This window comes from Saccopteryx leptura, chromosome 2 (assembly GCF_036850995.1).
Source record: "Saccopteryx leptura isolate mSacLep1 chromosome 2, mSacLep1_pri_phased_curated, whole genome shotgun sequence".
Taxonomy (NCBI): Eukaryota; Metazoa; Chordata; class Mammalia; order Chiroptera; family Emballonuridae; genus Saccopteryx; species Saccopteryx leptura.
In genome coordinates, this window is record NC_089504.1 from 255,454,671 (window position 1) to 255,479,211 (window position 24,541).

The following is a 24,541-nucleotide window of genomic DNA, read 5'->3' on the forward strand; positions in this document are numbered from 1 at the left end:
ATTATTTCAACATTTCTGGCTGGAAACAACCACAAGACAGGCACAGATTTGTACTCTCAGTGCCTATTACCGTGAAGAAAATTGCAATAGAACATTTCAGATGGCAGGGGGAGTCACCTCTTCAACAAGCCTGGCTCAAGGCCTTGTACAAAATTCTATTTATATCAGCTTTCAATTTGAATAGCTGTGGCAAGCTAAGCAATAGGGTAGGCCTACTTCTTAAACAAAACAAAACAAAACAATTATGCACAATACTATCTTAGGTATGTTACAAAAGTTGACCTTAAATTAGGAAACACAGATAACTATTGAATATTTAACCCTTTCTTGATTTCTTATAGCTCTTTCTGCATCAAGTGTAATCATCATGTGGTTTGATCCTTTGTTCTGTTAATGTAGTGTGATGCTGGTTGATGATAAATACCACTTGGTCATGGTGAAAAATCCCTTCACAATGCTGTTGCTTTCAGGTTGCTAGTGCTCTGTTGAGATATGGGTCTGCAGTACCCTTTTCTTGTGGTGTCTTTGTGTGGCTTTTGGTATCAGACTAATAATGGCCTCATAGAATGAGTGTTCCCTATTCCTTTTTTTATTGTTTTGGAAGAGATTGAGAAAGATTGATATTAATTATTCTTTAAATAGTTAGTAGAACTCACCAATGAAACTGTCCAGTCCTCGACTTTTGTGAGGAGGTTGTTTTATAGTAGCCTATATGTTTTATTTGTTTTTGTCTGTTCGTTTTTTTTCCAAAGTGAGAAGCAGGGGACGGCAGTCAGACAGACTCCTGCATGTGCCTGACTGGGATCCACCTGGCACGCCCACCAAGGGGCGATGCTCTGCCCATCTGGGGCGTTGTTCTGCTACAACCAGAGCCATTCTAGCGCCTGGGCCAACTTTGCTCCAATGGAGCCTTGGCTGATGGAGGGGGAGAGAGAGACAAAGGAGAGGGGGAAGGGTGGAGAGCAGATGGGCACTTCTTCTGTGTGCCCTGACCAGTTATCGAATCCGGACTTCCACACGCCGGGACGACGCTCTACTGCTGAGCCAACCAGCCAGGACCACCTATATGTTTTTTAGAGAAGTTTTAAGTTTACAGAAAAATTGAGCAGAAAGTAGAGTTTCTAGGTATCTCCTGCCCTCCGCCCTCCCAACTTCCCCCACTACCAGCATTGCTCACCAATATGGTAGGTTTGTTACAATCAGTGAACCTACATTGACACATCATTATCACCCAATGTCCATAGCTCACATTAGGATTATCTCTTGGTGTTGGGAGCTTTTTGATTATTGATTTAATCTCTTTACTTGTTCTAGGTCTGGTCATATTTTCTGTTTCTTTTTGAGTCCGTTTTGGTAATTTTTGTGTTTCTAAGAATTTCTCCAATTTATCTAGGTTATTTGTCAGTATACAGTTGTCCCTTTTTTATTTATATGAAGTTGGTAGTAATGTCCCCACTTTCACTTTTGATCTTAATTATTTGTATCTTTATTCTCCGTCAGTCTGGCTACAGGTTCGTCAATTTTGTGGATTGTTTCAAATAACCAACTATTGGTTTCCTTGTTCTATTGTTTTTCTATTCCCTATTGTTGTTTATTTCTGCTCTAATTTCAATTTCCTTCCTTCTGCTAGCTTTGGGTTTAGTTTACTCTTCTAGTTCCCTATGGTGTAAGGTTGTTGACTTGAGATCTTTCTTTTATTCTCTTTAGCTCAGTTGTTATCTTTATTGTTATTGTTATTGACATTCTTAAACTAATCATTGCAAAAGTGTGCTGCCAGTTTGAGGTTACAAGAGAGTACAATGAAAAAAAATTTTATTGTGGTGAAATGTATATAAAATTGACCGTTACTTAAATGTACAATTCGATGACATTAGGTACATTTTTTTTTTTTTTTTGTATTTTTCTGAAGTTGGAAACGGGGAGACAGTCAGACAGACTCCTGCATGCGCCCGACCGGGATCCACCCAGCATGCCCACCAGGGGGCGATGCTCTGCCCATCTGGGGCATTGCTCTGTTGCAACCAGAGCCATTCTAGTGCCTGAGGCAGAGGCCATGGAGCCATCCTCAGCGCCTGGGGCCAACTTTGCTCCAATGGAACCTTGGCTGCGGGAGGGGAAGAGAGAGACAGAGAGGAAGGAGAGGGGGAGGGGTGGAGAAGCAAATGGGCGCTTGTCCTGTGTGCCCTGGCTGGGAATTGAACCTGGGACTCCTGCATGCCAGGCTGACACTCTACCACTGAGCCAACCGGCCAGGGCCTCATTAGGTACATTTTTATTGTTGTATAGCCATCATTAATCAACATCTGCAGAATTTTTCATCACCCTAAATGAAATTGTACCGATTAAACATAAACTTCCCATTCTGTCTTCCCCAAACCTCTGGTAACCACTATTTTCCCTTTTGTCTGATTTTATTATTTTGGGTACCTCCCATAAGTGGAATCATATACTATGTACCCTTTTATTTGGCTTACATCACTTAATATGATGTTTTAATGAGTCATCTATGTTCTAGTGTATATATGATTGCCATTCCTTTTTAAGGCTGAGTATATTCCACTGCATGTATACCACATTTTGCTTATTCATTCATCCTTCAAAGGACACCTGGGTTACTTCTACCTGTTGACAGTGAATAATGCCGCTGTGAACACTGGTATTGAAGTATCTCTTTGAGTTCTTGCTTTCAACTCTTGAATACTTACCTATAAGTGGAATTCCTGTGTCATATGGTAATTGTATGTTTAATTTTTTTTGAAGTACTGTCATACTGCCTTCAGTAGTGGGCTGGACCATTTACATTCCTGCCGGCAATACACAAGGGCTCCACTTTTTTTTCACAATCTTGGCTTGTTATTTTTCTTTTTTTGATAATAGCTATACTAATAGATGTGCTCAATTTGAATTTCCATGATGAGTGATGTTGACCATCTTTTGATGTGTTTATTGGCCATTAGTATATCTTTTTTGGAGAAATGTCTATTCATGTCCTTTGCCTATTTATTAAATTAAATTTTCTTGTGGAGTTGTGGTTTTTGTTTTTTTTTTACATTTACATTTTTTATTTTCATTTATTGGTTTTAGTGAAAGAGGAAGGGAGAAAGAGATAGGAACATCAATCTGTTCCTGTATGTGCCCTCACTGGGGATCAAACCAGCAACCTCTGTACTTTGGGATGATGCTCTAATGAACTGAGCTACCCAGCCAGGGCAAGTTATAGTTCTTTATTTATTCTGGACACTGGACCCAGATCAGATATATGATTTGCAAATATTTTCATCTGCACTGTGGGTTGCCTTTTAATTCTGTTGATAGTGTCCTTTGATATTTTAAATTTTGATGGAGTTCAATTTATTTTGTTTAAACTTGTAGTTGCATTGTTTTAGCTATTCATCGATTGCTTGTCATATGTGCCTACACCGGGCAAGCCCAGGAATTTGAACCAGTGACCTCAGTGTTCCATGTCAATGCTCTATCCACTGTGCCACCAAAGACCAAGCTAAAAATTTTAATTATTGATTTTAGAGAGAGGAAGGGGGGAGGTAGATACACAGAGAAAAACATCCATTTGTTATTCCACTTATTTATACATTCACGGGTTGACTCTTTACATGCCTTGACTAGGGACTGAACGTATCAGGATGATGTTCTAACCAACTGAGCTATCTGTCCAGGGACTGTTTGTTTTTGTTGCCTGTGCTTCTGTTGTCATATCTAAGAAATCACAGCCAAATCCAATGTCATTTAGCTTTTCCTCTGTGTTTTCTTCTAAATTTTGTAAGTAAAACGAAAGGGAAGGCTGAAGAATCAGTTGTAAATAGTATGAGCTAGATCAGGGGTCCCCAAACTATGGCCCGCGGGCCACATGCGGCCCCCTGAGGCCATTTATCCGGCCCCCGCTGCACTTCCGGAAGGGGCACCTCTTTCATTGGTGGTCAGTGAGAGGAGCATAGTTCCCATCGAAATACTGGTCAGTTTGTTGATTTAAATTTACTTGTTCTTTATTTTAAATATTGTATTTGTTCCCGTCTTGTTTTTTTACTTTAAAATATGTGCAGTGTGCATAGGGATTTGTTCATAGTTGTTTTTTTTATAGTCCGGCCCTCCAACGGTCTGAGGGACAGTGAACTGGCCCCCTGTGTAAAAAGTTTGGGGACCCCTGAGCTAGATGAAGACTTGAACTGAAACACATCACTCTGGTAGAAAAAACAATACTGAATAAAGAAGATAGAGACATTTATTGCTACTTAAAATTATAAATATAACTCAGATGAATTAGATGCCCCCCCAAATCATTAGGTAGGTTGACATTAAAATATATTGTACTTTAACCAGATTTGTTCTTTGAAGATTTCTCTGTTGATAGGCACTTCTGTAACTAATTAGTATAATTTGGTATAAATATTTTATAGATTAAAGGCCTATAAAAAGGTATTTTGTGATTGTCCATCATAAACAAACAATAATAGATACTATATAATGTAAATTAATTGATGGATTACATGCTTGAACTTGTACAATATTCTAGAAAGATCCTACCTTCTCTACCATGTTATAAATATCAAATTGGATATTCTTGTTGTATTTGCCAAAATGAGCTCAACAGTTAGAATCTATTCTATATATGTCAAGTTTCAACCATTCAAAATATGGAGTCCCCTGTACAAAACCAACATAACATATTTTGCTGAAGCGCTTGTTCATAGGGCTATACAATATTTTTAATTTTCCTAATATATAGCATTTTTTAAAAAGATTTATCCCTTCACCTATAGTATTTCCTAAGCCTCCTTTGTAGGCCCCCCAAATTACCAACAAATGAAAGAACGCTCCCTCCCCTAATCCCTTGGCGATTACTTTAGAGTAGGGGTCAGAAAACAGTAAAGGGAGAGACAGTGTTTTAGGTTTTGCAGCTCTGTTCCACCCACTCCTCTCTGCTGTGGCACAACAGAAACCCACCACCGACGACAGTAAGTGGGTGGGGGTGGCTGCATAGGACCCATAGCTGTGGTTTGCCAATCACTGATTTCAATTACCAACCTTAAATCTGCTCATATAAAATGTATAGCAAGATGAACAATAACTTAGGACCTAAAAGAAGGGATATGATATTTTTTTCTTTTCCAAGTCCTTTAGGAAAAGCATCATGGAATGCTAAGGAAGCATTCTCTACTTTAGAGAGAGCTATGGTTTCATTCTTTTCTTACCCTGAGATATTGATCATGAAGGGGTCATCTGGAGGCTTGTACATGAAACATCTTTGGGGATATGTGTGACTGATGCAGAAAGTGAGATTACTTCTCGCATTACAGGAACCCTGGCTCCCAGGTAACAGACTCCTGGGGGCAGGCCGTGCCGGCGGCACAGCCGATGCCACCTTTAGAGGACAATGAGTTCCCCCTGGCAGTGGTTGCAGCAGTTGAAAGTTATGTTTTCGTATCTGGTATAGGGATGAAACCGCCCAATATTTTTCTTTACAACAAGTAAGGTGGTTGGTGAAGACTCAGAAAATGGATTAGCAGGTGAGCTTTCTGTACAGGTAACTGGGTCCAAAAAGCGTAGAACCTAAGGAAAATAAGATATGATGTCAGGTGCATGCTGTAGGGACGTGAACCCCTTGGTGTATTGAGGTATAACTACCTATAATGTTCCATTTCATTAATATGGAACTACTACAAAAGATAACATCTGAGTAATGTTTGACTGATGAGAGAACTTACCCCTTTTCTCAAAAAACCTAAATTTAACAATGATGCCTAGTTATTATATCACCTATTTACCTTTTTTAAAAAAATGAAATTCATGTTCTCATATGGAAACTGGTGAAAAAGCATGAAAACCGAGAAGAAATCAAGGCCATGTCTATTCCACCGTAAGTGATGTCCATTTTTATCCTTAACCAAAAAGTGCCACTACCGTCCCTCTTCTTCCATTTACCTGCTTGGAGTCAGGGCTCTACCTTGATTCTTCTACTGAAATCCCATTTCCAAGTTTGTGATCACTTACTGATAAAAATCAAAGGCTTTTCATTGCTCTTTTTCTAATTTATATGCAGTATGTCCAAGATCGCTGTTTGTGAAGGTGATAAGACCATCTGGTGGGAACTTAGGATAGAGGGAAGAGTCTTCTTTTTTAGATGGAAGTTTGAGGGAATTTTCTGCCTCTGCCCTTTTTCTTCTGCATATAAGGAACCGAAGTCACCTGCTGATGAGTGTGATGGGAATAGAAACAAAGGAGACCAACAGGTAAACTGACATAGGACTGGAGTCTTCAGGGTACCCGAGAGACAAAGGCATTTAAGAACGGAGTCCAGGCAAGCTACGGCGAGAAAAAGGCAGGAGAGTGAGCTTAAGAGATGAAGAAAAAAATGTAGAGATCAGGGAATAAAATGTATGATGTGATCAAGAAAGAGGGGTGATCAACAACAAAGGACTCCAAGCTGGGAAGAAAAGTTGAGATCACAGATCACTGCAGAAAGGTGTTGAGCTGAAGAATTTAAAGGTGGAGCAGTTCTAGTTAATGACAAGGCAGAAGATGGGAAAATAAGAGCTGCATATTAAGCTGTAATAGAAGTGCACTTGGTTATGGTCTTAACACTGTGAAACCCTAGTATGGGACAGGTCATGAGCCTTGAATTCACCCAGGACTGAACGTACCAGGTCTGTACTATAGGATGCTGCAGTATCTGGCACATTCATATCTGTATGTGGGAATTAACGAATAATTTCTTAGATCAGTAGTAATCCATTATCTACTCATGATTACTAAATTAAAAATTCTATACAGTTTCCCTATCAAAATGAATTCAAGAAAAGGCTAAAAAATAGGCCATTTTTAAAAACAATTATATCTGTCTCCTTAATAATAATTATATTAGAGAAAATGAGAGCTCAGAGGAGGAAATAATTTTCTCCCAAGATCACAAGCTCATCTGCATGAGAATTGTGTTTAGATCCCATGCCTGTCTCTCCACGCCCAGTGCCAAGCTCTTTTCACAGAACACGCCCCCTTCACTGAGAGGGCAGCATACAAGTTTCACAGATCACGCAAGAAATAGTTTACCGTTTCAGCCATTTTTTCTGCTGGGGTGCTGCAGAATTCAACTGTTGATGGAATCTTCTTTTGACTGTTAGTGCCGACATTTCCCAGAAGACGAGAATGGACCGCTTTTGCCAACTTGTGATTTGTGGACGCAAGATCTGCTGTGCTGTGAGGCTGTGGGCTGGGGTAGTAAGTGCGCTCTCGTCCCCACTGCAAGGAGACCACGAGCTCCTCCAGCAGCCTGCAGAGGGCACATGACACCAATCATTAGGGAGGGGGCAAACTAGGAGCAGTGGGAGTACTCAGTGAGTGAGAACCGTTTATAGCTGAAATCACGTATCTTCCCCCACAGCTTTAATTCAGAGTTCAGTAAATCAAGAAGTCTGGTAAAATAAGCTAGATTACAGAAAGCTCTTATCAATTTATTAGGTTTTTATCTGGAAGTCACTTAACAGTGCTTTTCCTCTCATATTTTAGTATGGGTAAAATATACTAGTACACAGAATACTCATTTAGTTGTACAGAACTGATTTGATTTGTGTATCTATTGAGATATTCATATGGTATTTCTTTCCTGGTGAGTTGCATTAATTGATTTTTGAATGATAGACCAACCTACCATGAAAAGGACTCCTTTTCTGGGCTCAAACTTACGTGGACATAATGTATAAACCTCTTTGTACAGTTGTGCTCCACTTAACGACAGAGATACCTTCTGAGGAATGCGTTGTTAGACAGTTTCACCGGGCTAACATCAGAGTGCACATGCACACACCTAGATGGCACAGCCTACTGCACACCTAGGCTGGATGGGACAGCCTACAGCTCCTGGGCTCAACTTGTACAGCAGGTTATGTACAGAATGAGACTAAATCAAGCACAAGAGAAAATAATGCAATTGACAGACACTAGGTGGATGAGGCTGTTGGTTGGCATAACATGGCATACTGCCTTACGGCAAACTTTTTTTTTAATAACTGGTAAGAGTACACTTTAAAATAATGATGAAAAGCATAGTATAGGAAATACATAAAACAGTAACCTAGTCATCTATGGCAGTGGTTCCCAACCCCCAGGCCGCGGACCCGTACCAGTCTGTGGGCCATTTGGTACCGGTCCGCAGAGAAAGAATAAATAACTTACATTATTTCTGTTTTATTTATATTTAAGTCTGAACGATGTTTTATTTTTAAAAAATGACCAGATTCCTTCTGTTACGTCTGTCTAAGACTCACTCTTGATGCTTGTCTCGGTCACGTGATACATTTCTCTGTCCCACCCTAAAGGCCAGTCTGTGAAAATATTTTCTGACATTAAACCAGTCCATGGCCCAAAAAAAGTTGGGGACCACTGATCTATGGTTATTATTAAGTATATGGACTGTACGTATTGTATGTGCTATGCTTTCACCAGGATCACCATGAGCACACGAGCCGACCTTGTGATGGCTACTGCGTCACTAGGTGACAGGAACTTTTCAGCTCCATTATAATCTTATGGGACCACTGTAGGTCTGTCATCGACCAAAAAGTCTTCATGCAGCACCTGACTGTGTATGGTGGGATTTGATTCATTAAGATACTGTTAGAGATTTTTGCATATATGTTCATGAGAGATGTTGGTCTGCAGTTTTCTTGCAATGTCTCTGTCTGGTTTTGGTATCAAGATAATGCTGGCCTCCTACAATGAGTCAGAAATTGTTCCTTCTCTGTTTCCTAGAAGAGTTTGTGTAAATTTGGCTTTATTTCTTCCTTAGATGTTTGCTAGTACTCACTGGTAAACCCTTTTAGGCCTGGAGTTTCATTTACTGGAAGGCTTTAAACTACAAATAAAATTGTTTTAGTAGGCTATGCTATTCAGGTTATCTGTTCTTGAGTACCCTTTGGTAGTTTGTATCTTAAGGAGCTTGTCCTTTTAAGTTGTTGAATTTTTGGCACAGAGTTGTTCACAACGTCCCTGTTGTCTTTTTTATGTCTACAGACTCTGCGGTTGTACCCCTCCTTCTCTTTCCTGACACCTGTCATTGTGTACCTTTTCCCTGACTACACTGACGTTTCCTAATTTCCTCTTTTCAAAGAAACAGCATTTGGCTTTCTGTTTCATTTATTTCTGCTTTTGCCCTTGTTTTCTTCTTTGGTGAACTTGCTCCTGTGTACTTAAGAAGGTAGCTTAGATTACTGAGGAGACCTTTCTTCTTCTCTAAAATAAACATTTAAAGTTATAAATTTCTCTCTAAACACTGCTTTAAAGGTCTCCCACAAAATCTGATACTTTGATATACTGGGTTTCCATTCTTCCAATTTCCCCCATGATTTCCTCTTCGACCTGTACTGACTTGATTCGCAAAATATCAATTACATAGAAGTACAAGCACTTTTAACGAAGAGCACCAGTTTTGATAATTCTGGCACATATGGACAGGAAAGCAAGCACCAATACTGTGAACGGGGCCTCGGAGAGGTCTCCTTCCAAAGGAGAATCACTCTTTGAGTTCTACCAAAAGTTATACAAAAGTGCTGCATATAAAATAAAATAAAAATTACTTTTAAATCCAGAGATTTCTTCTATTATGGATATAAATAATTCTCCCCCCAATTAAGAATGTAAGAAGCATATCTTCTATTTTTTTTTTTTTGTTTCCTCCCTTTCCTGGGAATCTACTTTGAAATGCTACTCAAAGAAAATGCTCAATACATTATGAAGTGTAGCAGCACCACAGAGCTGCGGCAGTGACAGTACTGCAGGAGAAGGCAGAGATCAGAAGGCAAACGGGCCATACTTCTGGGTGGCCCGCATGTCCTGGCGAAACTGCTCCCGCTCGCTCAGGAGATCCTGGATCGCGCCCTGTGCATCCCGGTGCTGGCGCTGCATAACTGCCCTGGAGGTGGTGAGCTCGTCTGCCATGACCCTGCAAGAGATCGAAATCTTCCCTGAGTTCTCTGATACCAACACAGTGCAAAGACATAGCTCTACGGCGTCGGCATAGTCAAATTCTCAGTTTCTAAATCTTCACTAGAAAGCATTGAAAATGTTTGTAAGCTGAGAAGTCACTGAAGGGAGTCAATGAAAATACTTACAAAATGACAAAGGAAATGGACTTGGGTTATAGGGACTTTGGGAATGTACCTCAATCTTACTCCAGATTGATCAAATTATGAAAAAAATAAACATTTTAAATACAAAGCAGTTTAGAGGAAAACACAAATGCATTATTTTCCTACCATCCAATGACTTCTTTGCCCTTATAAAAATATTAAAATTGCCCTGGCCAGTTGGCTCAGTGGTAGAGCGTCGGCCTGGTATGCAGGAGTCCCAGGTTCAATTCCCGGCCAGGGCACACAGGAGAAACGCCCATCTGCTTCTCCACCCCTCCCCCTCTCCTTTCTCTCTGTCTCTCTCTTCCCCTCCCGCAGCCAAGGCTCCATTGGAGCAAAGATAGCCCGGGCGCTGAGGATGGCTCCATGGCCTCTGCCTCAGGCGCTAGAATGGCCCTGGTTGCAACAAAGCAACACCCCAGATGGGCAGAGCATCGCCCCCTGGTGGGCATGCCAGGTGGATCCCGGGGGGGTGCATGCGGGAGTCTGTCTGACTGCCTCCCTGTTTCCAACTTCAGAAAAATACAAAAATAAATAAATAAATAAACAATAAAAATATTAAAATAACATAGAAAGGCTTCAATGAAAGGGAAACTAAGTCTTCCCTCCTGTCTGGTGTCCCTACCCTTCTTTCATATGTAACCAAGTTTCTTATACATTTTTCCAGAAAAAAAATAATTTTTGTATATTCAACATTAAAGTATGTGTTAAAAATACTTATTTTATTCATAAAAGTAGGGATTATTTAATACAAACTTTTCTATACTTGGCTTTTCTCACCTAATAGTTTATTTTGGTGAGTTCTTCATATTAGCACACATAGAGCTATCTCATTCCCTTTTTTAAAAAAACAGCTTCATGTTTTCTTTTGATTGGATATATCAAAGTTTATTTAACCAGTTCCCCACTGATGGAACTGAAGCAGAGGTTTTTGGTTTTTTTGAATGTTTATTTTATCAATTTTAGAGAGAGGAAGAGGGAGGAGAAAGAGAGAGAATGACGGGAAAATCGACCTGTTCCTCTATATGCCCTGACCAAGGATTGAACTGGCAACCTCTGTGCTTTGGGACGATGCTCTAACCAACCAAGCCATCCGGCCACGGCAGAACGGAAGCAAAAGTTTAAGTATATTTACTCAGCTGAATATATTAAAACTAAAATTAAAGTTTTAAATCATAGCAACCACTAAATCCCTTAAAATAAAAACAATTCCAAAAAGCACAGCCTGGGAACCTTTGGGGCTTTGTGAGATATCGCCAGGTGACTGCATTTGGATAGACAGTTATGAAGCATACCGTGTACAGAACACTTGGGTTAGCACGGCGATACCCAGTTGGTTAATGCCCAGACCTTGTTCTCCTGTAAGTCGCCGTTGGAAGTGAGGGGTGGGGGGATAAATAGACAAAGAATCACAATCTGAGCAGAGTTCCCCAACTATTATGTGCCCATGAGCCTGTGGAGAGTAGTCTCATCCAGTATGCCGTACAAATGTTACCCCTGCCTATTTATGCATGGAGAGAGAAAGGACAAATAATATTTCTTACAGAGTGGCAATGATATCTGAGTTCTCCAGAAAAATAATGTTTTTTTTTTGTGATTTTAATATTTATTAAATGTCTGAGTTGACAATTTTGGTTTAGTATTAAATATTGTGGAAGGAGTGACTTCTATTAGACTCCTGGAATTTGGAGACCCTCACAACATCAGGGTACCATTCAGGGAGACTGTGCTTCCAGCCACAGGGGTGAGAGTCCATACCCCAAGTACATGAAGAACTTTAACAACCCGACTCGGAATTTTTCACACCACAGCTGACTTTTTTGTTTATGGGTCAAAAAGCTAATAGATCAAAGACTAGAAAATGAAATACGATTTAAAACAGAAAATACCTGCTTGCGAGGAATTTACTTCGCCATACATCGCACTGTATTGACATTCGTTCTAATTGCTCGGCAAGTTGAGCTGTGTTTTGACCTAGGGCTTCATTTTCTAAAATAAGCTGATTTTTCTCACGTGCTAGACGTTCAAAGTGATACTGAAGATCATCCCCAACAGAGGCCACCAGCAGCTTTTTTAACTCACGATTGACCTAGGAGAGCACGCGACCAAAGTAATATCAGTGACTAGAATGTAGGCAACTGAGCAAAAGAGAAACTGTTTTGTATAATTTGGACCTCTATTAACTTAAAGCAGCAGTTCTCAACCTGTGGGTCTGCTGACTTAAAGTATATATCTAAAAGTGATATTAAATATTCAAGTTTTATAATATACATATACTAATCGACATTTACTTCTCTTTTAATATATTTATCTATATTTATTGCCCATGTGGTTATAAACTGAGCCTCTTATAATAAGAGAACAAATCATTATTATAACAATAACAAACTGCTTCTAGTCAACACTTAGAGGGGGAAAATTAGAAAACTAAACAATAAATTTTGTTAAAAATATGACAGAATGTTTTATGTGTTTTTTTTCTTTTATTCTGCATTTAAAAAATATTGTAATTTCTTTGTGCCCTAGGACTTTTACATTTCAGAATTTAAGCAAAAAAGGCAATTCAGGATTCTCTACAAGCACATTGTTTACATTACTGTTGAACATGCAAAAGTTAAAATACAAATGTCCCATAATCAGTACTGGTTTATGGTACAGCCACTGCAGAACCCTGTTGCTATTTGTAATAGAATATTCTGTGACAGAAGAAACATTAATAACTAAAGTGGTACTATTTCATTATTTTTCTGTATTTTCCAAATGGTTTACAAATACTTTTATAATTAGAAATTAATTAACAATATATTAAAATATATTTGTGTAAAAACCACTAACTATGGTGTCAAAGAGACCTATCAGACACACTATATTCTAACAGGGAAAAAAAAACTGAAGGCTAAGGTAATGTTTACTAAATGTAAAGATCACAGAAACACAATCAAGCAATATAGACTATTTTCCCTTTACAATGACAATACCAATACGATCCCACCATTCTCTCTGTTCCAAGCATTATGTATACATTAGCAAACATACTTGGAATTTATGGATCCTTTACGCAGGTTTTGCTAATTAGTTTTGAAACCTGACTTGGTCAGTCTTAGTCATAAGTTGATACCTGTAACCTCTCTTACAACTTACAAGTGGTCTTGTCCAAAGTGTCACACACATTCTTCCATCTTTCCTGTGGGGCATAAGTTCCCAACATAAACTATTAATAGTTCTACTCGAGGCCTCAAAAGAGAACGTGAACTTGAAGTGGAAGCATTTTAGAGAGGTGACAAGCTACGGGGAGTGACAGGTAGGAGACAGAGCCGTATAACTTGCCAGCTTGGAAGGGCTGCATGTGAAGTGCAGCGCCCAAAGCCATCAAGGTGTTCTTACCTCCGTCTGCACTCGGAGCTGGTTTGAAAGGCCTTCCTTGTCCTGCAATAACCTCCGTTCCGAGCTCCTGAGCCTCTCCATCATGGTCTTCACCTCTGACAGCTCCTTCCTAGGCTCTGCAGCTCCGTCTGATGGACAGAGGAGCTCTCCTTTCTGATGTCCCAGAGGCTTCACCTTGGCATTTTTCTTGGGGAGAACGTGGGTGATAGCAGCTTTGGGGACTAAGATTCTTACAGCTTCGACCTCCACTGCTCTCTCAGTTAGGATCTTCCCCAGCTGAAGAACTCCTGGGCTCTCTGAGGCAACTGCTTTCTTCCGTGGACTCTGAAGGATGTGAGCCTTTAAGGGTCGGACCCCAGAGGCGACTTCGACAGATTTGGGTGGCTCCTCAGTTTCCATTCCATCTCCAGCCCCTCGGATTGGGGCTGCAGTCAGGGCGACTAAAAAAGGGAAAACAAAACATAAACTTCTTACTGAAAAAAAGTACCAGGCATATGCCGACACGCCTTACCCCACATTCAGAATTACTGGCATTCAAAAGAATGGAAAAACTCAGAGTAAAAAGTAATTTTTAAAACAATTATGTAAAAAAATAAAAGGATGAATAATGTCCTCCAGGCTCAAGCTTCCCTTAAGTAAATGAGCTCTTTCTTAGTAGGAAATGCAGGAGAGCTGGAATCAGGGTATTTGGTTCTGACTTCTACTTCCTGGAATGACCCAGGTAAATAATTTAATACTCCATGAACTTCAGGTTCCTAACCTGGAAAAATGGAGATGGTGACAATTGTGCTACAGGGTTGTGGTGAGAAAGAACTCAGTATACTCAAGAGCCTGGCACACCATAGACACTCAATAATGTCAGTTAACTATAAAAAAAATAAGTAACAGCTACCTAGATGCATATTTGAAGCCATCTACTTAAAGATAGATTTGTCTGTTGTTGTTTTTTAACTCTTGGCAACGAATGCTTTGTGCAAACTGTTTAGTCCTCTCTCACAGGCTGCTGGTCAGGCCCTGGCTCCTGCTATGTCTTCCTCTCTTCAGTGGCTTCTCTTGCCTCTCACCAGTTCTGTTATCCCTAAAAAGTCAGTTTCAAGTCCACTCTGTGCATTAAATCTGCCCAATTGTTCTGGCCCACTCTCTGAAGAATACCTGTAGTACTTGCAGTCTCAAACATTCAGTTTGAAACTTAATCATGCACACCAAAGTTATTTTAAGGATTTTGTACATGCTAATCTCACTTTCCCAGTAAGTCTGACATTAAGAACAGGCATTAGGCCCTGCACAAATGGAAGGAACAAAGTATTAATAGAAATGATAGGAACTATGGGACCAGCCAGACCTGGCTTTGAATTCTATTTCCACTGTTACCACCTGGACAAAATCCTACAATGACCTCAGCTTCAGTGTTAACTTCCATGAAATGAAGTTAATAATATCTACATCTAGGTAGTATTAAATTTGAATAGTAAATGAAAAAATATTAAGTAACAGATAATTAACACTTACAAAAGACTTACCATGTGCCAAATACTATTTTAAATACTTTATATGTTCCTCAATCTTTACAACAACCCAGTAAGGTAGGTGTGATTAGCTATATTTTATATATGAGAAAAATGAGGCACAAAGAGGTCCAGGGACTTGCCCATGGGTCACATCACACAGCTCGTAAGTCGAAGAGGCAGAAGTGAATGCTAAGCAGTCTGTTCATCAAGAAGACTGGGGCCTTACCCACTGCATATACTGCCTCTTCAAGTGTTCTGAGGTTCAAGTTCAGGTCTACAGTGTCTGGCACACAAGTAAATAGCAGGTACTCAATAAATGGTGGCTCCCATCTCTTTCCTCCATAAAGCTTAGTACATGCTGCATACCTGTTTACCAAGCTAATTTGCTCAAGTGAAATAAATGATCTTCCCTTGTGTAAGCCGAACCTGGTTACCTAGCTTTACTTCAGACAACGTCTGGAAGGCAGGTCTGCTCCCCAGTACACTCCCATTGCTCCAAGTCAAATAACAGAAGTATGTTTCTTTTCTGCCCCCAGCCCCCACTTTGTCTTATCTCCAATGGACTGGTGTAAGACAAGTTTCACTGAGTCACTTTTCTCCAAGAGAGGGTTAAGCTCACTGACTGGCTCAAGGCAGTAGGTAGGTTAGAGCGTGGAAAGAATGGGATGCACTAGACCAGGAAATGTTGCAGACACGGGCAAGGTAGCTGAGATGACACTAACCCACACGCAGTCCCGGAATCAGGGCAGCAGCAATAGCCCTTTGAGCTGCATGTTAAATTTCTTGCCATTTGACAAGTCTAGCATCATTTGAGAAATGGAGGCCAAAGCCTACAAATAGTAATGATAAACTTTTATTTAACTTACTATGTGCAAGGGACTTATCTAAGTCCTTCAGATGCACTACATCGGCCCTGGCCGGTTGGCTCAGTGGTAGAGCGTCAACCTGGAGTGCAGAAGTCCCGGGTTCGATTCCTGGCCAGGGCATACAGGAGAAGCGCTCATCTGCTTCTCCACCCCTCCCCCTCCCCTTCCTCTCTGTCTCTCTCTTCCCCTCCCGCAGCCAAGGTTCCATTAGAGCAAAAGATGGCCCGGGCACTGGGGATGGCTCCTTGGCCTCTGTCCCAGGTGCTAGAGTGGCTCTGGTCACGACAGAGTGACGCCCCAGATGGGCAGAGCATCGCCTCCTGGTGGGCGTGCTGGGTGGATCCTGGTGGGGCGCATGCGGGAGTCTGTCTGACTGCCTCCCCGTTTCCAGCTTCAGAAAAATACAAAAATAAATAAATAAATAAATAAATAAAAACAATTCCAAAAAGCACAGCCTGGGAACCTTTGGGGCTTTGTGAAATATCGCCAGGTGACTGCATTTGGATAGACAGTTATGAAGCATACCGTGTACGGCAGGGGTCCCCAAACTGCAGCCCCCTGAGGCCATTTATCCGGCCCCCGCCACACTTCCAGAAGGGGCACCTCTTTCATTGGTGGTCAGTGAGAGGAGCACATTGACCACCTCATTAGCCAAAAGCAGGCCCATAGTTCCCATTGAAATACTGGTCAGTTTGTTGATTTAAATTTACGTGTTCTTTATTTTAAATATTGTATTTGTTCCCATTTTGGTTTTTTTACTTTAAAATAAGATATGTGCAGTGTGCATAGGGATTTGTTCATAGTTTTTTTTATAGTCTGGCCCTCCAACGGTCTGAGGGACAGTGAACTGGCCCCCTGTGTAAAAAGTTTGGGGACCCCTGGTGTACGGAGCACTTGGGTTAGCACAGCGATACCCAGTTGGGTAATGCCCAGACCTTGTTGGCCTGTAAGTCACCATTTGAAGTGAGGGGTGGGGGGATAAATAGACAAGGAATCACAATCTGAGCAGAGTTCCCCAACTATTAGTGTGCCCATGAGCCTGTGGAGAGTAGTCTCATCCAGTAAGTGCCCATCTTACTGGATCCCGGTCGGGCGCATGCGGGAGTCTGTCTGACTGCCTCCCGGTTTCCAACCTCAGAAAAATACAAAAAAAACCCAAAACAAAACAAAACAAAAAAACCAGATGCATTACATCATTTAATGTGTATACCTGTCTCATGAGTTAAGCATAATAAATCCATTTTGTAGACAGAAACAGGGGCTTTGATAGGTTAAGTAGCGTGTTCAAATCATCTGTGACAGACTGAGTTGAATCCAAATCTTGACTGCAGAGTAAGCTGATGACTGGCCCAGGAGGTCTTCCACAAACCAGAACTATTGCCTCATGAACCTGAACTTAGTCTCTGCTAACACCCCTACCTGCCAGGCCACAGAAGCCCACAGAGTTTATATAACAGTAATAATTTTAAAAGACATGCAGATCTGATCTGCATCAAACCCATGAATGGCCTCCCATCTCTCTCAGAACAGACCAACGTCCTTACAATGCCTGCCTGTCTCCTGGGTCTCCACTTCTGCCATTCACCGCTCAAACTCTGTGCTCTAGCCTGACTTGTTTTCTTTTGGGGTCTCCATAGCAGCAGAAGCCTTCCTTTCTCTGCTTGGAATATTCTCCCTAACGCTCTCTCCCCTGTAGTGAGTTCCTACACATCCTTCAAATCTCAGTTCAACCCTTCTTCCTAAGGAACTCTGTCTAATGCCAATTTAATTGTCATCGAGACATTCTGGCATTTAAGAAGTAAAGTACAATCATGAATTAACAACATATTTAAAGCAAACAAACAAACAAATTAGAGCTCTACCATTAGGGCCCACTGATGCTGAAGAAATAATAAGACATGCTCTGTCACGGTTAAATAGGATTTCTAGGCAAGTTATAACACTTTTGAATTGGAATTTTAGGTAACGGAGATTCAAGAACAAATCACAGAATGGCTAATGCTAAATTTAAAAGACCAAGAAACAAAAATGGGTGCTGAACAGAAATCTCTCTTCAAATAACACGTTAACATTCCAATGCAGAAATTCAATCAACTTGGTTCAACCGCAGTTTACTCTTAGTTGTATTTAAACTGTCCTAGTTACTCAAGCATTCATGAATGCCCAGGTTGTACGGTGTGTCACGTGGTGGCAGCTCCTGCTCTGTAACAATCATGGTTCTAGCTCACAGGTGCATGCAAGCATGCAGATGGGGGTCATACCTTTACATTTTCTCACCTGGTAGCTGACCTTCATAATTCTAGTTTTCCCGTGACATACATGGAAACCTTTATTACACTTGCGCTAGGCACAATCCAGGACACATTCATGAGCAATGACTTTACTCAAGTGGGCAGCCCACGAGGTGTAGAAACAGCTCCACAATTATGAGCAATCCTTACATGGAGCAAAACATCAACCCCTGTTCTTCTCCACTCTTTGGAGGGAACCAACAAAACAATTCTTCAGTTATTCACCAACAGCTCTTCCATCTGTGGTCATTTATCAAAGATTGGATCATATCTAAGGTTTCTGGCTCATTCTTATTGCCTTCCCCAAGGACAGTGAAATGCAGGGAAAAAAAATGATATTCTACGGTGGCGGTTAGCAAACCTTTTCTATAAAGGGCTAGGTAAATATTTTAGGCTGCATGGTCCATGAGACAAAATTGAGCGTATTATATAGGTACCGTATTTTTCACTCCATAAGGCACACCTGACCATAGGACACATCTAGGGTTTTAAGGAGGAAAATAAGAAAAAAAATATTCTGAACCAAATAGTGTGTTAAAATATTTAATAAAATAGCGTATTTTTCGTTCCATAAGACGCACTTTTCCCCCCCCAAAAGTGGAGGGGAAAGTGCCTGTGTGTCTTATGGAGCGAAAAATATGGTATTTATAAACAAAGAAAATAAACCCCAAAACTTTAATGATGAAATTCAAACTATAACAATTGAGTGACAATTTATTTTTGTTTGTTTTTATAATATAGGTCTACTAATAAGAAGAATAAAACTTTTATTTGGGAATAACACTTGGCTTAAGTGAATTCAAAGTTAGTACTTACTCCCTATTATCAAACTGATTGAAAATGTTCTCAGGAGGCCTGAGGACCCTAATTTTCCAACCCCTGCTTTAGAATATTGAGGCAAAAAATAATGTGATTTTATAGCTGGTTATTAAACATTTGTTTTTTCATAAAAGTGTAACTCTATGAAGACATATAGCAGCATGATGACGAGGTAGCAAGAACACTTGACTGAGTCAAGATAACTCAAGGCCCTACTGCCATAGACTGTGTGACCTTGAGCAAATCCCTTACCTCACTCTCCTCATCTCTCAGTGCTTTCAGACTGATGCAGACACCAGTGTCTCTAAATTCTGTTTCTCTAGCAGACTAGAGAGCCGTGAGCTCCTCAGGCAGGGACTGCCTCCTAGTCTTGGTGTCATCAGCTTACCGGAATGGTGCATGGTACAGAAAGGATAGATTGGCACTTCTGAAAGTTCACCTATGTTAACACACTCCCTAGGGCCCTGGTCGGCAAACTGCAGTTCACGAGCCACATGCGGCTCTTTGGCCCCTTGAGTGTGGCTCTTCCACAAAACACCACATGCGGGCACTACCTCGACAAGGAATGTACCTACCTATATAGTTTAAGTTTAAAAAATTTGGCTCTCAAAAGAAATTTCAATCATTGTACTGTTGATATTTGGCTCTGTTGACTAATGAGTTTGCCAACCACTGCAGGGGATTTTACTTTAACATCCAATAACTCACTCATTTAAACAAGTTTCCCATCTCACATTGACAGGCACAACCTCCAGAACTCACTCCACCTGAAAATGTGAATCTGGAGGAGTTCCCTTTGGAACATGTTAAGACTATTGCCGATGTCTAAGTGAGATGGGCAGCAGGATTTAGGCTACAAGGGTCTGAATCACAAGGGAAGAGATTGGAGCTAAAGAAATATTTGTAAATCATTCTTATAGATAATGACTAAACCCTTGAGAGTAGAAGACAAATTGGGATGAAAAAATATTTAAGAAGTAAAGCAAAAGAGGATGAAAAAGAAACAGCAAACAGGGCTAGAGCAGCAATATCCAATAGAACTTTCTGCAATGACGGCAGTGCCTCATAGCTACACTTTCTGATACAACAGCCACCAGCCACATGTGGCTACTGAAGACCTGCAATGAAGCTAGCATGACTGAAAAACTAAATATACGGTCTACCGGAAAGTTCTGTCCATTTTGGAATAAAACAAAATACAAATTTTTCTTACCGTCAATAAACTTTATTAAATAATATAATTGCCATTATTACTGATTTCTTGCCAGCGTGAGGGCAATTTGTATATCCCATTTTTGAGAAACGTTTTATCTTTTTTTTTTTTTTTCTTTCATTTTTCTGAAGCTGGAAACAGGGAGAGACAGTCAGACAGACTCCCGCATGCGCCTGACTGGGATCCACCCGGCACGCCCACCAGGGGCGACGCTCTGCCCACCAGGGGGCGATGCTCTGCCCATCCTGGGCGTCGCCATGTTGCGACCAGAGCCACTCTAGCGCCTGAGGCAGAGGCCACAGAGCCATCCCCAGCGCCCGGGCCATCTTTGCTCCAATGGAGCCTTGGCTGCGGGAGGGGAAGAGAGAGACAGAGAGGAAAGCGCAGCGGAGGGGTGGAGAAGCAAATGGGCGCTTCGTTTTATCTTTTGATGCAAAAAATTGAACCAGTGCTTGTTTGATATCTTCTTCATTTTTGAATTTTTTGCCTTTCAAAAAATTTTGTAAGGACAAAAACAAGTTATAGTCAGAGGGTGCTAAGTCCGGGGAATATGGTGGATGCGACAGAATTTCCCGGCCTAATTCTGCAATTTTTTTTTTTTTTTTTTGTATCCTTCTGAAGCTGGAAACGGGGAGAGACAGTCAGACAGACTCCCGCATGCGCTCCACCGGGATCCACCCGGCACGCCCACCAGGGGTGATGCTCTGCCCACCAGGGGGCGTCACTCTGCCGCGACCAGAGCCACTCCAGCGCCTGGGGCAGAGGCCAAGGAGCCATCCCCAGCGCCTGGGCCATCTTTGCTCCAATGGAGCCTCGGCTGCGGGAGGGGAAGAGAGAGACAGAGAGAAAGGGGGGGGGGGTGGAGAAGCAAATGGGCGCCTCTCCTATGTGCCCTGGCCAGGAATTGAACCCGGGTCCCCCACACGCCAGGCCGACGCTCTACCGCTGAGCCAACTGGCCAGGGCCCCTAATTCTGCAATTTTTTTATGAGTCTCCAAAGCAGCACGTGGCCTCGCATTATCATGATGCAGTATGATGTTCTTCCTATTGAACATCGCCGGCCTCTTTTCTTGGACTGCTGTCTTTAAATTATCCAGTTGCTGACAATACTTTTCCGAATTGAGCTTTTCATTCGGTTTTAAAAGCTCATAATGTATTGGTCCTCGAATGTCCCACCATATACCCAACATTCTCTTATTCAGAGTCAAATTTGATTTAGAGGTGGAAGGGCTAGGTTTTCTGGGTTCACAATATGCCCTTTTCTTTACGATGTTTTCGTAGGTAATCCACTTTTCATCCCCAGTTATCATCCAGTTCAAGAAGGGCTCGATTTTGTTCCAAGCAAGCAGAGATGTGCATATGACGACTCGATCATCCAAATTCTTCTGACTTAATTCATGTGGCACCCATCTTGAATATTTCCACACCAATCCTATCTTCCGAATATGGTCTGAAATGGTTTGCTGAGCTGAATTAAGCCTTTCTGCGATCTCCGATGTTGTCAGAAAAGGATCTTGCTCCAACATGGTCTTAACAACATCATCATCGATCAAAGATGGTCGCCCAGAATGTGGCTTATCAGAAAGGTTGAAATCACCTGTTTCGAATTTTTCAAATCATCTTCTGCATGTCCTGTCAGAAACTGTACCTTCACCAAACACTTTCAATAAATTTCTACATGCTTCTGTAGCATTTCTTCCTTGTTGAAATTCGTAAAAATTACAGTGGCGTAAATAAACTTTATCAGTAGCCATGGGTACATTATCGCTTCACACAGAAGACTAACGTGAATCAACTTTGTTTAAGTTAATTTGCTACGTCAGTATGTATACATTAAGTGATAAAAATAGAGAGGCACACATGCGCCAAATAAACGTGCTTACGTGTCGAAACTTGTGATAGAAACAGACAGAACTTTCCGGTAGACCTGATATTTAAGTTTTAAAAATAATTTAAATTCAAAAAGCCATGTGATGTCAGTGCATTGGACAGTGAAAGGTTACAGAGAAGGCTGAAAATAAGAGTGATATCATGGAAGTCAAAGATAGAAAGTATTTCAAATTGTGGGAATGATAAACAGTATTAAAAGTTATAGAGAGAACAAACAAGGCAGGACTAAAAGTGACTATTGTCGTTAGCAAGTGTTACTATTTGAATTGTTTCTCCCCAAGTATTCTTATGTGGAAGTCCTACCTCTCCATATCTCAGAATGGAATTAGTTAAGATGAGATCACACTGAAGTAGAGTGGGCCCCTAATCCAATATGGCTGATGTCCTTCTACAAAGCAAAAATGTGGACACAGGGACACACACACAGGGAAAATGCCATGTAAACATCAATGAAAATATTAGGGTGGTCAAGCCAAAGAATACCAAAAATTGCCAGCAAACCACCAGAACTAGAGGAGAGGCTTGGATCAGATCCTTCCTTAGTGCCCTTGGAGGAAGCATGGCCCTCACCAAGTCTTTGGCCTTGAACTGCTAGTCTCCAGAACTGTGAGACAACAAATTCTATTGTTTATGCCATTAGTTTCTGGTACTTCATTATAGCATCCCTAGCAAACTGATGCAACAATAAAGAGGTCTTTTATACCTTAATCGTCTGTCCAGCTTCTTGTTTAACCTTCTAGTGGACAGAGGACATGGGTGTAAAACTTGGCTCCTAAAAACTTTGCTCCTACACTAAATGTTGAATGGTTATTGTCACCTAATAAATACTACCGGAGGACATTAATATTCAGTTGTCTATCTGAGGAATGAAATGTAAATACAACATTACAAAACACACATGAAGAGATCTGAAACCTAGATCACTCCCCAGAGCCTTACCTGCCTGGCTCAAACATTCCTTCATCCTATTGTCATACATGTCATGTGTTGAAAATAATTATCATCAAAAGAAGAAGACTTACCTTTAGTTTCTAAATTCTCAAGAGTAGTCATTTTTCTTATCAATGAAAATCCACCCCAAGGCTTCTACAGAAAAACCTAAAAATGGATAAAATGAGTAAATTAAAACAATATGATATAAACATTTTTACCAAGTCCCTGTAACTTAAATATGATATTCTCCTTGCTTCTGTAGTTAATAACATGCGTTTAGAAAGGGACGGTCTCTCACATCCATTTTTCACAGGTGATATTGTTAAGGCTATCAAATGTCTCAAAAAAAAAAAATTAGGGGTGGTATTTCTGATTTACTGTCCTAACCAGTATCAGATGGCACTGAAGCTATTGAAGGCTCTTGCATCATTGATATGACAACAGGAATTTTAGAGTAATTAGAGTAAATTACTTTCTCAGGAGACACTGTTGACACTAATTTGTTCACTGTGTATATCACAGAGGAGCTTCTGTTTAGTTGTTTGACAAACAATAAAGACCTCCATAATTCAATTTGCACTTTCTCGGCAATAAATTAAAATGGGATAGTACATGCTTTCAGAAATGTATGCGTGGCCCGACAGTAAAGGCTAAGAGTCACCGGAGAACACGAGAAGAAAGGTGATACTAATGCAATATTAACATGTTATGAAGAGTACAGTAGACAACAACCGGTTTCACCAGCAGCGATCACTCTGAGTACTCGCTGTAACTCGGCACCGGGTCGTCCATGACTACCTTCCTCAACAGTCACAACGTCCTCCCCCGCCCCCACCTTCTGTTGCCCTGGTAACAGGTCTCCAAAGTCCCTTCCGATGGAGCAATGAGCCCTGAAAGCGCGTTGGCGAAGATGCAGAGCGAAATGGACAAACGCCGTGGGTGTCGGTGGGCAAACACCGCGTGACGGGGTGGGCGGCGGTGGGTGTGGGTGGGGTGAGCGGGTAACAGGCGGCAGGGGAGGAAGGGACACGCCTGTCCACTTCGGCCGTCCCGGGAAGTCCCAGCCGAAGTTCCGAACCCTTGGAACCAGCCCGAGAGAGATGCCAAGGCTTGGACACCCTCCGCCACTGTCAACAAACATCCTGTCGGTTGTTCACCAGCCCGTCCTAGGACTTACCGCCGAGATTCTCACGGCTCCCTATTTCAGGGCGCTTCCCTTTCCACCTTCTCTGGCTCGAAACCGCCGGGTTACCTTGTCCGCCCTGTCCCCTTCCATTCCGAGCCGCCCCGCCCCACCCCGCCCCGGACTTCCTGACGTCAGCGTCCAGCTCCCCACGCATCGCTTCCGCTGACCTACTCAGGGTTTCGTTTCCGGAACACGTTTCCCAAAGAAAAGGGTCAACGCACTCGGTAGCGAGTTCCCACTCAAAGGAACACAGACACTACGGTGTGAGGCTCCAGTGACTGAAAACTGGACAGACACCTATTTAAAAATAAGCTA

The 24,541-nt window shown here is 41.4% G+C and overlaps 2 protein-coding genes across 6 annotated transcripts in view; one reads left to right on the forward strand and one right to left on the reverse strand.

Annotated features, from left to right (window-relative positions):
- Nucleotides 1–21,870, forward strand: part of CCDC181 (coiled-coil domain containing 181) — a 36,919-nt gene extending 15,049 nt beyond the window's left edge. For all 5 annotated transcript variants that reach the window (XM_066371436.1, XM_066371432.1, XM_066371433.1 and 2 more), the window contains exon 7: nucleotides 21,499–21,870. In XM_066371436.1, the coding sequence (XP_066227533.1) occupies nucleotides 21,499–21,606 (108 nt within the window). In that variant the 3' untranslated portion in view covers nucleotides 21,607–21,870. The remainder of the gene's footprint in view (nucleotides 1–21,498) is intronic.
- On the reverse strand, nucleotides 4,220–24,342 carry BLZF1 (basic leucine zipper nuclear factor 1). The gene is made up of 7 exons (XM_066371437.1): nucleotides 24,218–24,342; nucleotides 23,130–23,205; nucleotides 13,521–13,960; nucleotides 12,026–12,225; nucleotides 9,821–9,949; nucleotides 7,063–7,282; nucleotides 4,220–5,565 (listed from the first exon to the last, which is right to left on the reverse strand). Exons 2-7 carry the CDS (start codon nucleotides 23,158–23,160, stop codon nucleotides 5,380–5,382), a joined length of 1,206 nt encoding a protein of 401 aa, XP_066227534.1. The 5' UTR covers nucleotides 23,161–23,205; nucleotides 24,218–24,342; the 3' UTR covers nucleotides 4,220–5,379.
- Between the last annotated feature and the right edge of the window lie 199 nt (nucleotides 24,343–24,541).